The 16,310-nt window shown below is 40.6% G+C and overlaps 1 protein-coding gene across 1 annotated transcript; it reads left to right on the forward strand.

Annotated features, from left to right (window-relative positions):
* Nucleotides 1–4,603: 4,603 nt before the first annotated feature.
* On the forward strand, nucleotides 4,604–5,266 carry LOC132393694 (ERI1 exoribonuclease 3-like; the record flags this gene model as incomplete). The annotated part of the gene is made up of 1 exon (XM_059969097.1): nucleotides 4,604–5,266. A coding segment is annotated over one exon (663 nt), but the record flags the coding sequence as incomplete, so codon positions are not given.
* Nucleotides 5,267–16,310: the final 11,044 nt, after the last annotated feature.

A 16,310-nucleotide genomic window follows, 5' to 3' on the forward strand; every position in this document is an offset into this window, starting at 1 on the left:
TGGTTAATCCCGACCCACGTATCACATAGACAGCGACAATACAATAACTATGGCTGACCGCGACCCACGTATCACATAGACAGCGACAATACAATAACTATGGCTGACCGCGACCCACGTATCACATAGGCAGTGACAATACAAAAACTATGGCTGACCGCAACCCACGTAACACATAGACAGTGACAATACAATAACTATAGCTGACCGCAACCCACGTATCACATAGACAGCTACAATACAATAACTATGGCTGACCGCGACCCATGTATCACATAGACAGTGACAATGCAATAACTATGGTTAATCCTGACCCACGTATCACATAGGCAGCGACAATACAATAACAATGGCTGACTGCGACCCACGTATCACATAGACAGCTACAATACAATAACTATGGCTGACCGCAACCCACGTAACACATAGACAGTGACAATACAATAACTATAGCTGACCGCAACCCACGTATCACATAGACAGCTACAATACAATAACTATGGCTGACCGCGACCCATGTATCACATAGACAGTGACAATGCAATAACTATGGTTAATCCCGACCCACGTATCACATAGACAGCGACAATACAATAACTATGGCTGACCGCGACCCACGTATCACATAGACAGCGACAATACAATAACTATGGCTGACCGCGACCCACGTATCACATAGACAGCGACAATACAATAACTATGGCTGACCGCGACCCACGTAACACATAGACAGTGACAATACAATAACTATGGCTGACCGCGACCCACGTATCACTTAGACAGTGACAATACAATAACTATGGCTGACCGCGACCCACGTAACACATAGACAGTGACAGTGCAATAACTATGGCTGACCGTGACCCACGTATCACATAGACAGTGACAATACAATAACTGTGGCTGACCGTGACCCACATATCACATAGACAGTGACAATACAATAACTATGGTTAATCCCGACCCATGTATCACATAGACAGCGACAATATAATAACTATGGTTAATCCTGACCCACGTATCACATAGGCAGCGACAATACAAAAACTATGGCTGACCGCGACCCACGTAACACATAGACAGTGACAATACAATAACTATGGCTGACCGCGACCCACGTATCACATAGACAGCGACAATACAATAACTATGGCTGACCGCGACCCACGTATCACATAGACAGTGACAGTGCAATAACTATGGCTGACTGCGACCCACGTATCACATAGACAGCGACAATACAATAACTATGGCTGACCGCGACCCACGTATCACTTAGACAGTGACAATACAATAACTATGGCTGACCGCGACCCACGTATCACATAGACAGTGACAATGCAATAACTATGGTTAATCCCGACCCACGTATCACATAGACAGTGACAATACAATAACTATGGCTGACCGCGACCCACGTATCACATAGACAGCTACAATGCAATAACTATGGCTGACCGCGACCTATGGAGGGCCACAGATGTACTAATTGATATACGTGGAGTGGTGGTTTTGCAAGAAAACACAATTTCAACAATATGCACAAGTCCCGATTTTTCAAAATTACCTTGCTAATTAATTTATATTTTCTTGACAAAATATGTGAAGAAGAATACGTGAAGAATATGTTCTGCTGTGTTATAATTGTTTTACCTCGCTAGTTTTATTTAAAAAGAGTTAAAGTGAAATATAATTTATTAATACCTTACAAAACAACTGAAGACTCAGAATTTGAAATAAGGTTGCCATGTCTTACAGGATTAAGGAACTGATGATTTGTGCATCGATCTACAGGGTTTTAAGGAGAGGATTAGTATGTATTAATCAGAAGATCTTGCTCACTCTGATGCCTTTTATCTCAGAAGGAGATGCCAACACTCCTTTCCTAAGCATGCTCCTGAAGTGTTACCATTAGTTTGATGTCCTGAAAGGAAACTAACAACAGTGAAACCATATTTCCAAAAGAAATAGCTGTAGGAAGGAAAAGTTTAACCAAGAAAATATAAAAATAAAATTCAGGATTTGAACTTGTCAAACCATTACTCTGCAGCTAACAGTTGAAATTAATTGACCACTGCTTGATCCAAATTGGCTCAGCTACAAAGGTATTTGGTGAAGTATTCTAAGGAGATCTCTAATAGCATTAATGTCACATATTAATAAAGTTGATTTAAACTGGTTTGCTCAAACTGATTTGGTTTAATAATTCCCTTTACATGAACATAAATGTCAATCAAAAGCATGAATTACTTAACAAAGAACAGCACTTCCCTAATTGGTCCCTTACTCTGATGATGTAGATAGAGAACACTGGACTATAGATTGATCTGAAAAATCACTATGCTGAAGCAGATGGTTTATTTTTTTTAAAAAAACTTATTAAAATCTAATTATATTATAAATATTTTACTGATATTTCTTGTCACACAATTCTGGAGAATAGTCTATGACTTGATGAAATATGAAATAAATTGAATGTATTTTCTTGGAACTCTTCCCAATACTGTCTTACTAGAGATCTAGATCTGTTTAAAATGAATGGATGAGCATTTGTTAAAATTGTAAAGTAAGGAAATTCAGCCAAATAAAATGTTGTCCATGCGTTTGCAATGTAATTTTAAGACATAAATACAGGACAACTTCCAGCACTAAACTTAATCTTTTGAAATCTGCACCTCCCACTAATTTGTCGGGAAATTTGGTACTGATGTGTAGAGTATGTATGAATACAGAAATCCTGAACCACTTGAGAATTCCTCGGTATGAACTCTAACACTGTATGCTTCATGAAATCCAACAGTAAAGTGCTAACTCCTTGCATTTTCCCGGCAGAAAACTTGCCAGGTTAGATCAGGTACAGTTTTGACAATGTGGGGGTGCATGAAAATGGAGTCCTGGAATATCACTGGCAGGCTGGATTAAGGTAAATCCAAAGACATTCCACAAGAACCTTTGAAGGAAAGAATTACCTGGGAGAGATTAGGATCCAAAAGGAGCAATGCAAGCAATCTGTTTGTCGAGCTAGAAGACATAGATGAGGTCCTAAATAAACCTCAGTGGTGGATAAATACCCAGGGTAGGATGAGGTTTATCCTATGCTGCTATGAGAAACGAGGAAAGAGAATGCAGGAGTTCTACCTGAAATGTTTAAATCTTCACAGTTACCAGATGAGGGTTACAAATGTGGTGCCTCTTTTCAAGGAAGGTATCAGGGAAAAGTCAGATAATGACAAACCTGTGACACTATCAGCAGTGACAGTGAAGTTGTTGGAAAGAAATTCAAGCAAATTATTCAGGCACCATTTGCCCTGCCTTTCCAAAGGCAGGGCAAATGGTGCCTGAATAATTTGACTGAATTTGCTAAAGAGTTGAAGTATATTTATGAAGGCAACACAATCGATGTGCTTTGCATGAACTTAAGTCAGGCCTTTGACAAGGTCCCATGTGATCAGATGATGTGAGAGGTAAGAGCTCATGGGATCCGGGCAAATTGGTAAATTGGATCTAAAATTGCCTTCCTAATAGGAGATTGAAGGTGGATATTAAGATTTGTTTATGTGATTGGATGCCTGTCACAAGAGACATTCCACAGGTTCGGAACTGGAACACTTACTGCTTACAATATATATGAAAGGTTTGAATGTGGATGGATGTAGGAGGAATGATTAAAAAGTTTGCTGATGACATGTAGATTGGTGGAGTTGTCTGTTTATATAGAGATTTTCATAAATCCTTTCAAATTTCATTATTTTTCTGTAAATGACTGCAAAAATGAATCTGAAGGAAATTTATGGTAACATTTCTGCACTTTAATAATAAATTACTTTGACTTGGACATGGAGAGCTAAATGTTCTCTTCCCATGCTGTATGACTCTTTAACTTGTAGACTCTGTTCCTGTCAATTGTGTGGAATGACTGAAGATGGAAGGCAAGTTGGGGAAATTAAGTTACTTTAAATTAATTAACTTAAAACATGTATTTAATATTGAATATGTTTAAATTTTTAAAATATTCAATAGTTGCCTTTGAATAATTTTTTGAACATCTGTAAATGTCCGAGATATTCACAAACATTCAAAAGTGATCACTGTTTTGACAGTCAGGAATGGCATTGCTTCACCAGGTAGCAAAGTATTTCAGTGTTAGGATGAACCAATTATGGACAGAGATCGATGTGCAGGAGGGGTCTCACCAGTTAGATAATACCAGAATCTTGGATTAAGTTGCTACCTTTAAGATCTGCTCTTGGAAAGTGTTGTTTTCTTTCCTCTCCATGAAATTAAACTTTTAAAAATCACAGGGTACTTAAGTCTCATTTTTCAATGGGTATTTCTGGCAAGAAGTACGATCTGTTTCTTTCTCAGTTCCATCATCTCTGCCGCATCTGTTCCCAGGATGAGTCTTTCCTTTCCAGGACATCAGTGATATCCTCCTTCTATCCAAGCAGGATAGGTAGGGAGCCCAATGGTGCAGTTTGTCTCTTGGAACAGAAGTGGCCAGTTTTTTCTCATTTTATATAGTGGTTCTGGATTGCGAACATCTTCTAAGAGAACAAGCGCAGAACTGGTTGCAAATCGGTGATTCTCAAATATTCCATCACAATCTTTGCTGATTGCTAACAACATGGCTTCAGAACAGCAGCAGCCATCATCCAAATTTTCATTCCATCCTCAAACTTACCACAGCTTTCTGGTTTTGGACTTTGAAGCAACATGTGATGAACAACTCATAAACCCACAGGAAATTATTGAATTTCCAATCCTCAAGTTACACAGCAGGACACTGGAAATTGAATCTACCTTTCATGTGTACGTTCAACCAATTGTCCATCCAAAACTGATATCTTTTTGTACGGAGCTCACAGGCATTGAGCAGTCCATGGTAGATGGGAAACCAACATTGCCAGAAGTCCTTCAGATGGTTGATGACTGGATGAGGGATAATGGATTGCTGGATCCCAAAATTAATTCCATTTTTGTAACGTGTGGAGATTGGGATTTAAAAACACTGCTGCCAAGACAACGCCAGTACTTGGGTCCGCCAGTCCCTGATTACTTCAAGAAGTGGATTACTCTCAAAAAGGCATATAGCTTTGCTATGGGAAAATATCCAAAGAATGGACTGCTATTCATGATCAGTGGGTTGAATTTGCAACACATTGGAAAACCACATAGTGAAATTGATGACTGCAAGAATATTGCCAACAAAATGAAGGAACTAGCACGAAGGGGGTTCACATTCAAGCAAACTGGATCTAACCTCTAAAAAAAAGAACTTGGCTTGCTGCTTTGGAAATCCCATGAAGATAGTGGGAAAAGTTATTTAATCATATATAGCATGTGACCTGTTGTCAGAAGCAAGGACTAGTTTCATTATACAGGAATGATCCATTTCATTAGTATCACACTAAGATATTCATTGCCTCATAAGGTGTACAACAGTGCCACTGAATAGCATTACATACCATTTTTATTTGAAAGCTTAGTCTTATCCTTCACCTAACAAACAAGTTTATTTTTCTAAATTATCAATAATCCTAAAATATCAAAAGGAAAATTATTATTTTTAATCACATCTCAACCAGTTTTTCTTTAGAATTGTGGTTTACAGGTGTCCAGGCAATAAAACTTCTGAAGGGTTTTACCCCATCTTCTGCAGATTTCCTGGATCCTCCCTGGAAGTGGCAGATGAGCCCTGTCTCTGCAGTCCTGTTGGAAACTCACCTATAGAGAGAATGACGCTGGACAGAGGCCATACTTTGCCCTTTCTTTTATCCTTTCTGGCAACATTCATAATTGTGTTCACTATACGAATGGAAAATTCTCCATATTCTCCATTATATACTTGCATTTTTCTTTATATATCATCTAAGAAATCTAAGAGGAATTCACTTTAAAGTAAAATGTTTCAAAATGCCTTTTATTGCTATCATTTTTTTTGGAATTTCTATTTTGCTTTGTTACATAAATTGTTTTTAAGTAGTAAGAGAGGGAAAATAGAAGTTCTTATTCTTTTGTGGAGGTGAAAGTTGAGAGACCTGCAATGACAGTGCATTTATTACATTAAAATAACAGGAATGTTTGAAAATTGATTTCAAGTGAACTTTTTGGAATTTATGGGGCAAAGAAAAGGATTGAATAACATGTCAGCAAACAGTTGAAGCAATATTTTTTCTCTCTCGATTGTTGGTTATCAATAAAGGAATAACATTCTTAGTTAAAAAAAAAATCCAGAACGAGGGGTCGCCATTTAAGGATAAAGGGGAAGCCTTTTAAGACCGAAATGAGAAAAAACTTCTTCACACAGAGAGTGGTGAATCTGTGAAATTCTCTGCCACAGGAAACAGTTGAGGCTGGTTCATTGGCTATATTTAAGAGGAAGTTAGATATGGCCCTTGTGGCTAAAGGGATCAGGGGGTATGGAGAGAAAGCAGGTACAGGGTTCTGAGTTGGATGATCAGCCATGATCATACTGAATGGCGGTGCAGGCTTGAAGGGCCGAATGACCTACATCTGCACCTATTTTCTATGTTTCTTCAAAGAACAGGGTTTCCCTTCTGCCACCATCAATGCTGCCCTCACCTGCATCTCCTCTATTTCCCAAACACTGCAGTCACCCCATCTTCCGGCCTCTTTAACAGTGATGGAGTTCCTCCTGACCTCATTTACCAGCCCACAGCCTCCAAATCCAACACATCATTCTCTGCAACTTCCACCATCTCCAAAGGGAACCTACCGCCAAGCACATCATCACCTCCCCTGCACCTCTTTCCACCTTGTCTTCTGAAAAAACATTCCTTCTCAGTTCCTTTGTCTCCACCACACTTATTCCCAAGACATCAGAGATGTACTCCTTCTTCAAAGGACAGGGTTTCCCTTTCCCTTCCTCTACCATAGATGCTCCCCACAACTCCACCTTCCCCATTTCTCAAACATTAGCACTCATCCCATCTTCATGCTGCCTTAACAGTGTCAGTTCCTCTTGTCCTTACCTACCACCCCATGAGACTCCGCATCTAACTCATTATCTTCCACAACTCCTGCATCTCCAAAGGGATCCTACAACTAAAGATATCTTTACCTCCCCACCCTCCACTTTCTGTTGGGATCACTCCCTTTGTGATTCCCTGCTCCATTCATCCTCCGCACAAATTTCCCTCCCAACCCTAATCTCTGTGAGCGGCCAGAATGCTGCATCTGCCCATTCACCTATTTCCTCACCTTTATTTGGGGCTCCTAACAGTCCTTCCAGGTGAAGCAATGCCTCACCAGTGAAATTATTGTGTCTGGTATTCCCGATGCAGCCTCCTCTACATTGGTGAGACCCATCAAAAATTGGGGAACTGCTTCATTGAGCACCTTCACTCCATCCTCCAAAAGCAGAAATTCCCAGTGACCTATCATTTTAATTCCCAATCCCATTCCCATTCCAACATGTTGGTCCATAGCCTCCTCTTGTGCCAGTATGAGACCACTCTCAGGGTGGAGGAACAACACTTCATATTCCATCTGGGTAGTCTCCAACTTTTTGGCATCAATATCAATTTCTCCTTCTGTTAAAAAAAGCTTTATTCCACCTCCCTACTCTTACTCTTCTCACCTGCCTATCATCTCCCATGTCCCCTCCTCCTTTCTCCTATAGTCCACTCTCCTGTCCTATCAGATTCTTTCGGCTCCAGCCCTTTTCCTTTGCTACTCACCTGGCTTCACCTACCACCCTCTAGCTATCCTCCTTCCCAACTTTATTCTGGCATTTCCCCCTTCCTTTCCAGTCTTGAATAAGCTTCTCGGCCACAAGCATAGATTGTTTATTTCCATTGATGCTGCCTGACCTGCTGGGCATGTGTGTGTTGCTCTGGATTTCGAGCATCAGCAGAATTTGTCTTTATGGTTTTACCCATTTCCTTTTCCTCATACATTTTAATCTGCATAAATAAACTCATCCTCCAGGGGGCAGCCTAGTACTACAACACAAATCATGGCTACTCAATGAAACCTACATCAGGCAAATAGCTAATTAAATTATACAACTTTATTACATTAATAAAGTGCACTTAATTCAGCAGAAGAACCATGCTTGTGGTTACAGAGTTGTAAAAGAGAACTGCCAGACAAAGGGGAAAATGCACTATTCCATAACATTGAACAATTCCACAGGTTAACAGTGATCAGGAAAGGTGCTTGAATTACCAATTGAAGATTTTACAATAAATTGGAATCAGAAGAAACTAATTAAGCAAACCTTTTTGTCTAATGAGATAATTATTCAATTAAAAGCTTAAACAGAAGTATTCTTAATCAGATATACACAAATATCTCCATAAGGGAAAGATAAATAAATAGAAAATAGAAGAATGCAGATTTACTTTAAGTAAACAAAAATCCCTTGTAATTTGAAATTTGGGCAATGAAACCTATTTAAAAATAGGCTTTGTTTGGAGAGCAAGTCACTAATTATATTAAAGTAAGAGGTAAAAATGCATGCACTTTATTAAGTAGCTTGTTAGTGCAGACACTGAAGAGGTGAGGCTGACTTGAGGGTCGAGGAGTGTGGGTGCGATGCAAAGTCAAGGCATTTTGAGGAGAGTTGGTCAGTGCAGGGTCGAGACATGGTTGAGAGGGAGTTGGGATGGTGAAGCGGGCAAAGGTCGGAGCGGAGGAATTTCGGTGCTCATTCACCTAAACCGAGAGCGAGGTCAGCTCGATCTAAGTACTGGGCTAATTTGGAAAGGTTGGGTACGAGCCGTAATGAGGTGGCGGGGTACATGCCCACAGCATATCCAAGCAACAGGGCCCAGGTCTTAGAGCAAGGCATGACCCAATCTTTGGATGATTTAAACACCGGGCCAGATGGATTGAAAGGGAAGGGACGGACTGGTTCTGCTCGCTACTCTGCAACTTTTGCTCCACTTTTCGTTGCACTGAGATGGAGGCTGTGAGCCTGCTCTAGCTACTCTGGGGTTTGTGCTTGTGAGCTGGGTGACATTTTGCTTGGCTGTGAAGAAAATGACAGAGTTTGTCATCAAAACATTGTTATAAGTGCTATTTGTACCCAGCTGGAAGCCAGAGAAAAGCTTATTCATAATATATGCCAGGAAAGCACTAGATCCTTTTTCATATCCATATTTTGATAATAAATAGACTTTGAACTACCTAATCAGCTAATCATGTGGTAGCAACCCAATGCATAAAAGCATGCAGTCATGGTCAAGAGGTTCAGTTGTTCAGACCGAACATCACAATGGGGAAGAAATGTGATCTAAGTGACTGATCATGGAATGATTGTTTGTGCCAGACGGGATGGTTTGAGTATCTCAGAAACAAACAATCTCCTGGGATTTTCATGCACAACACTTTCTATTTACAGTGAATGGTGTGAAAAACTAAAAAAAAATCTATTAATTGACAGTCCTGTGAGCGAAAATGCCTTGTTAATGAAAGAGGTCAAAGGAAAATGACCAGATTGGTTCAAGCTGACGGGAAGGTGACAGTGACTCAAATGACCATGTTAAACAAAGGTGGTGTGCAGAACAGCATCTTTGAACACATAACACATTGGACCTTTAAGTCGATGGGCTACAGCAGCAGAAAGCTACACAGGGTTTCGCTCCTTTGGCCACTTTGTTAGGTACAGGAGGCCCTGAGGTGGAGAATCAGTCATGGTCTTGTAGAATGCTGAATAGTGTACTCCTGTTCTCATTTTCTGTTTCTAAAAAAATTAGCAACATCAGAATCAGAATCAGACTTTAATCGCCAAGTACCTGTACATACAAGGAATTTACCTCCGGCAGATGGAAGCAATAATGGAAATGAGGATTGATTCAGTGGCAGACAGGAATTTAGCATCAATAATATTGTAAATTAACATATACAGGAAAAATTCACTAAACAAAAAGCTGACATACTGTGACATACTGTATGGTTAAAGTGTGGTTGCTGAGGCAGGGACTGCATTTGCGATATTCATCCAATGTTGCAACAACACACACAAAATGCTGGTAGAACACAGCAGGCCAGGCAGCGTCTATAGGGAGAAGCGCTGTCGACGTTTTGGGCTGAGACCCTTCGTCAGGACTACCAGCACTTCTCCCTATAGATGCTGCCTGACCTGCTATGTTCCACCAGCATTTTGTGTGTTGTTGTTTGAATTTCCAGCATCTGCAGATTTCCTCGTGTTTGTTCATCCAATGTTGTGCTGGTTGGGTGGTGTCACAGTGTCAATCTTGCACTCAGTGTCAGTAAGACCAAAGAACTGATTGTGAACTTCAGGAAGGGGAAGTCAAGGGAAGACACATCAGCCCCAATAGTGCAGGACATGTCCGCTGCTCATTGCTACCATCAAGGTTGTGTTGCCTTTATGGCAGTTATTTAGTTTATAATATTTTCGCTTAGTAATTCATTTGTTAGTATTTTCTAATTAAAATTAGAATTGGTTGAAGTATATTCATTGCCTGTAAAATATATCGGCATGCGATGACATCACATCCGGTTCCGCCGCGTCTTGTGGGAAAATACCAGTCTGGGATCAACACAAGGGTGGGGGCTCGCACGAGGGAGGGAGACCAGAGCAAGAAACAGACTCGCACAAGAAGTTGTTTGTATGCATTAGAAATCACAGTGAGAGCAACGCTGTAAGTTAATAGATAATCGATATGTTGAATTAAAATGTTAACGCTGACTCTGTTAAAAGTAACGATGGTCGATAAGGTTTATGTTTTCGTTAGTTAAAGAGTTGCGGATAGTTTGTGTTGAAGTGTATTTAAAGCGGTCCATGGCGTAGGTAGATTCTGACTGTATGCTGCACTTTAATGCAATGTAGTTGTAGTTTACTTCTACAAGTACTTACAATGTAAATGTGATATCAAGAAGGGAACAAATACTGTATCAATCTTGTATTGTTTTATCAACAGTTTTCACCATACGTTAATGTGAAGAGTGAACAGTAAATGGTTAATCTTACTGCGACCTTGTTTTCATTGACTACGGTTTATCTCGGCGTTCCATTACACCCGAGTGAGAACGCTACAAAGGTGGTGATACATCTGAAGAGACACTCTCAATGTTTCAGGAACAGCTTATTTCCCTCCATCATCACAGTTCTGAATGGACAATGAACCCATGAGCACTTCCTCAATATTTTCCCCACGTTTTGCATGACTCATTTCTTTTTCTTATATTTAGAAACATTGTGAACAAAGTGGATGAGCTTAGAGTGTGGATCAGTACTTAGATCTACGATGTGGTGGCCTTTACAGAGACTTGGATGGCTCAGGGACAGGAATGGTTACTTCAAATGCTGGGTTTTAGATGTTTCAGAAAGGACAGGGAGGGAGGCAAAAGAGGTGGGGGCATGGCACTATTGGTCAGAAATAGTTTCATGGATGCAGAAAAGGTGGATGTCATGGAGGGACTGTCTACGGAGTCTCTGTGGGTGTAGGTTAGGAACGGGAAGGGGTCAATAACTTAACTGGGTGTTTTTTTTGTAGGCCGCCCAATAGTAACAGGGATATCGAGGAGCAGATAGGGAAACAGATCCTGGAAAGGTGTAATAATAAGAGTTGCCATGATGGGAGATTTTAATTTCCCAAATATCAATTGGCATCTCCCTAGAGCAAGGGGTTTAAATGGGGTGGAGTTTGTTAGGTGTATTCAGGAAGGTTTCTTGACACTATGTAGATAAGCCTACAAGAGGAGAGACTGTACTTGTACAAGAGGACACAGGTTTAAGGTGCGTAAGAGTAGGTACAGAAGAGATGTCAGGGGTAAGTTTTATTTTAAACTTGGAGTGTAGTGAGTGTGAGGAAAGTGCTGTCGGTAATGGTGGTGGAGGCAGATACGATAGAGTCTTTTCAGAGACTTTTGGATAGGTACATGAAGCTTAGGAAAATAGAGGGCTATGGGGAAGCCTAGTAATTTCTAAGGTAGGGACATGTTCAGCACTTTGTGGGCTGAAGGGCCTGTATTGTGCTGTAGGTTTTCTATGTTTCTATATACTTATAGTAATTTATAGATTTTATTAGTATGTATTGCAATGTACCACTTCCACAAAACAATCAATTTCATGATATACAGTGTGCTAGAAAGTTTGTGAACCTTGTAGAATTCTCTATTTCTGCATAAATATGACCTAAAATGTGATCAGGTCTTCACATGTTCTAAAACTAGACAGAAAACCCAATTATATAAATAACAAAACCATTATACTTGCTCATTTATTTATTGAGAAAAAATAATCCAATATTACATGTATCTGTTGGAGAAAATATGTGAACCTTTGCTTTCAGTAACTGGTGTGACCAGTGCCCCCACCCCCCGTACAGCAATAACTTCAACCAAATGTTTCTGTTAATTGTTGATCAGTCCTGCATGTCGGCATTTAGGAATTTTAGGCTATTCCTCCTGACAAAACTGCTTCAACTCTGGGATGTTGGTGGGCTTCCTTGCATGAACTGCTGCTTCATGTCCTTCCACAACATTTCTATAGGATTTAGGTCAGGACTTTGACTCAGCCATTCCAAAACAAATTTTCTTCCTTTGATTCCTGGGTTGGCAGGGCTGTCTTATGCAGAGAGATTGGAGAGATTGGGCTTGTACACGCTGGAATTGAGGAGATTGAGAGGGGATCTGATTGAAACGTTTAAGATAATTAAAGGATTTGATAGGATTGAGGCAGGAAATATGTTCCAGATGTTGGGAGAGTCCAGTACCAGAGGGCATGGATTGAGAATAAGAGGTCAGTTATTTAAAACAGAGTTGAGGAAGAGCTTCTTCTCCCAGAGAGTTGTGGAGGTGTGGAATGCACTGCCTTGGAAGATGGTGGAGGCCAATTCTCTGGATGCTTTCAAGAAGGAGCTGGATAGATATCTGATGGATAGGGGAATCAAGGGATATGGGGACAAGGCAGGGACTGGGTATTGATAGTGAATGATCAGCCATGATCTCAGAATGGCAGTGCAGACTCGAGGGACCGAATGGTCTACTTCTGCACCTATTGTCTATTGTCTATTGTAAACCAGTGTGTTGTTGATTTACTTTTCTGTTTCAGAACATTATCTTGTTGCATTATGCAACTTCTATTAAGCTTCAGGTGACGGACCGCTGCAGTGACATTCTCCGGTGAAATATCTTGATACAATTTTGAATTCATTGTTCTCTGAATGATTGCAATTTGTTCAGGCCCTGAGGCAACAAAGTAGCCCCAAACCATGATGCTCCTTCTGCCATGTTTCACATTTGGGATGAGGCTTTGGTGTTGGTGTACAGAACCTTTTTTTCTCCAAACATAGCGGTGTACATTTCAGCCAAAAAGTTCAACTTTTGTCCCATCTGTCCACAACATTGTACCAGTAGCATTGTAAAACATCCAAGTGGTCTTTTGCAAACTTGAGATATGCAATTTATTTTGGAGAGCAGAGGTTTCCTCTGTGGTGTCCTTCCACGTAAAACGTTCAGTGTTTTTCTTGACACATGAACAGAAAGTTTAGCAATTTCTAGAGATTTCTGCAGTTCTTTTGCTGTTACCTTTGGGTTATTTTTCACTTCCTTCAGGTTTGCACGTTACGCTCTTGGTATGATCTCCCACTCCTAGGGACAGTAGCAACAATACTAAGTTTTCTCTGTTTGTAGACAATTTCTCTTACTGTGTACTGTTGAATATTCAGGTCTTTAGAATTGCTTTTGTAGCCTTTTCCAGCTTAAATGCATCTCTACAATTATTCTTCTAAAGTTCCTCTGAAAGTTGTATTGTTCGAGGTGTGGTGCACGTAAACAGATCTTTCTAGAAAAGAGCAGACTCTTGTCAGTAACCTGACTTTGTGTGCCTTTTTTTTAAATATAGGGCAGGGCACCTTTGCAGCCCATACCCCCAATCTCACCTCATTGATTGGAACACCTGACTCTGAATAGCTTTTGTAGAAGGTATTGCCCCAGAGGTTCAATTATTTTTCCAGCAAATACATGTGTTATTGGATCATTTTTCTCAATAAATAAATGAACAAGTATAATGTTTTTTGTTATTTGATTAATTGGATTCTCTTTATCTAGTTTTAGGACTTACATAAAGATCTTGCGACATTTGAAGTCATATATGCAGAAATATAAAGAATGTTCTACAGGGTTCACAAACTTTCCAACACCACTGTGTGCCAGTGATATTAAACCTGATTCTGAGATGTGAAGGCAGCAAAACAGTATTCAAAACCATAGACCAGTCAGCCTGACATCAGTTGATGATTAAAAAGCTGCCTCCATTTTTTGGCACATGGTAATAAGGAACCTGGAAAATCAAAATGAACTGGATTTTTCTGAGTGAGCAGCTGCCTAAATTCGTTGGCTGCCAGAACTTTGAGCGCAAAGAAGGGGTGGAGCCACGATGGCACTCGACAGCGACTCCTTTGAGCTCACAGTGGAAACAGATTAATTTCTACCTTTCTTTCTTTTCAGCGTGGATGGGGGTCTGTCGAAGACTCTGACCTAGAGTTACACCCACACTTTGGTTCTTTGTGGTAGTGGGACCTGCTTCTGCGGCTCATCTAGTGGCCATTTCTCGATATCCCCAGGATGCAGCCTAGAAGAGGGGCACACCTTTGAGGTTCCAAGGCTTTCTCCCCCACCGACAGAGAAAGAGAGAGTATGTAATTCTCTGAGTACAGGGCTCTCGACAGCTGATCCACTATTCCTGATATTCCATTTTCTCCCACAAAGCTTCAGCTGGCGTCACTGGCATAGAATCAGAGAACTCGGGGGTAAAAAAGCAATGAGGCAGACTTTATCATTGCAGATCAGGCAGTTGCTTTGTCTGTCTCCCCTCTCAGTGTGAAAGGGTTATACCTCTCTGTGCCTTTACTGGGGGGAGAGAAACAACCTTCTACATTTCAAATTAGGGGAGGGTGAGGGCTGTTCCTTCATTGTCGCATCTGGTGGGAGCATGAGAGTATGGAGGGAAGAGGGGCTCTAACATTTTTACTGCCACTAATACTTTGGGGCAGTCTTCTGTTTCCATGGATGTCTGTGAACAACAAGAATTTCAGGTTGTATATTCTAGACATTATCTGATATTAAATGGAACTATTAATTTTTCAGCTCACTTTAAGGGCTAATCTTTGTTCGGGGACTGATACTCTAGTTTGCTGGCGAGACCCAGCACTGCACCTTCAGTCTGGTGAATTTAGTTTAATCAGAATCAGGTTTATTATCACCGGCATGTGACATGAAATTTGTTAACTTAGCAGCAGCAGTTCAATGCAATATATAATCTAGCAGAGAGAGAAAATAATAATAATAAATAAAATAAAACAACAGCACATAAACAAGTAAATCAATTACATATTGAATAGATTATTAAAAATGTGCAAAAACAGAAATACTGTATATTAAAGAAAGTGAGGTAGTGTCCAAAGCTTCAAAGTCCATTTAGGAATCGGATGGCAGAGGGGAAGAAGCTGTTCCTGAATGAGATGGAATGTTTCTAAATGCCTTTGTGGTGCAGTTTCTCCCATTGACGTCACTGGAGCCACTGTACTTTTGCAAGGTAGGGATAGATGTGATCAGGGTGGGAAATCTGGGTTTGATCTGCCCAAGTAAACTACATGAAGAATCCACCAATGCACTGCAGGTGGCCAGGGCCACCCATGTTATTGGACTAAACTGGAAGCCTGCACTTCTGTGCATGAGTGGCCCAAGCTTCTGCCGAGAGTGGTTAAAATAGGCAGTGACTGCTTCTGCAAAGGCCCATTGCAACACCAACCCCAACACTGCCCAAAGCAACACACTCAATTATTCAGCTTTAAACTCTCTCAGATGATCAATGTCTCTTCCTTATACTTGTATGACCTGCTGCACCCTCAAATACCAAATAGAGGTGCTAACCTCACCCCCATATAAGGCAAGTAATCAAACACGGCAGTACCCTGGCAAACTTATTAGCTATAGTCACTAACACTTTAATCCCATTTCAGGTGCATTATCACCGGCTGGTGGGGAATAATGTGGCTGAATAAGGCCATCAGATGTAGGAGTAGAATCTGGCCATTCAACCCATTGCATCTACTCTGCCATTGCATCATGACTGATTTATTATCCCTCTCAAGCCCATTCTCCTGCCTTCTCCCCATAACCTTTGACAACCTGACTAATCAAGAACCTATCAACCTCCGCTTTAACTACATCAGATGACTTGGCCTCCACAGATTTATCACCTTCTAGCCAAAGAAATTCCTCATCTCTGTTTTAAAGGGACGTCCTTCTATTTGAAGGACGTGCCCTTTGGTCCAAGAATCCCTCTCTATGGGAAACATCCTACCCACATCCAG

Source organism: Hypanus sabinus, chromosome 5, assembly GCF_030144855.1.
Source record: "Hypanus sabinus isolate sHypSab1 chromosome 5, sHypSab1.hap1, whole genome shotgun sequence".
In the NCBI taxonomy this organism is placed as follows: Eukaryota; Metazoa; Chordata; class Chondrichthyes; order Myliobatiformes; family Dasyatidae; genus Hypanus; species Hypanus sabinus.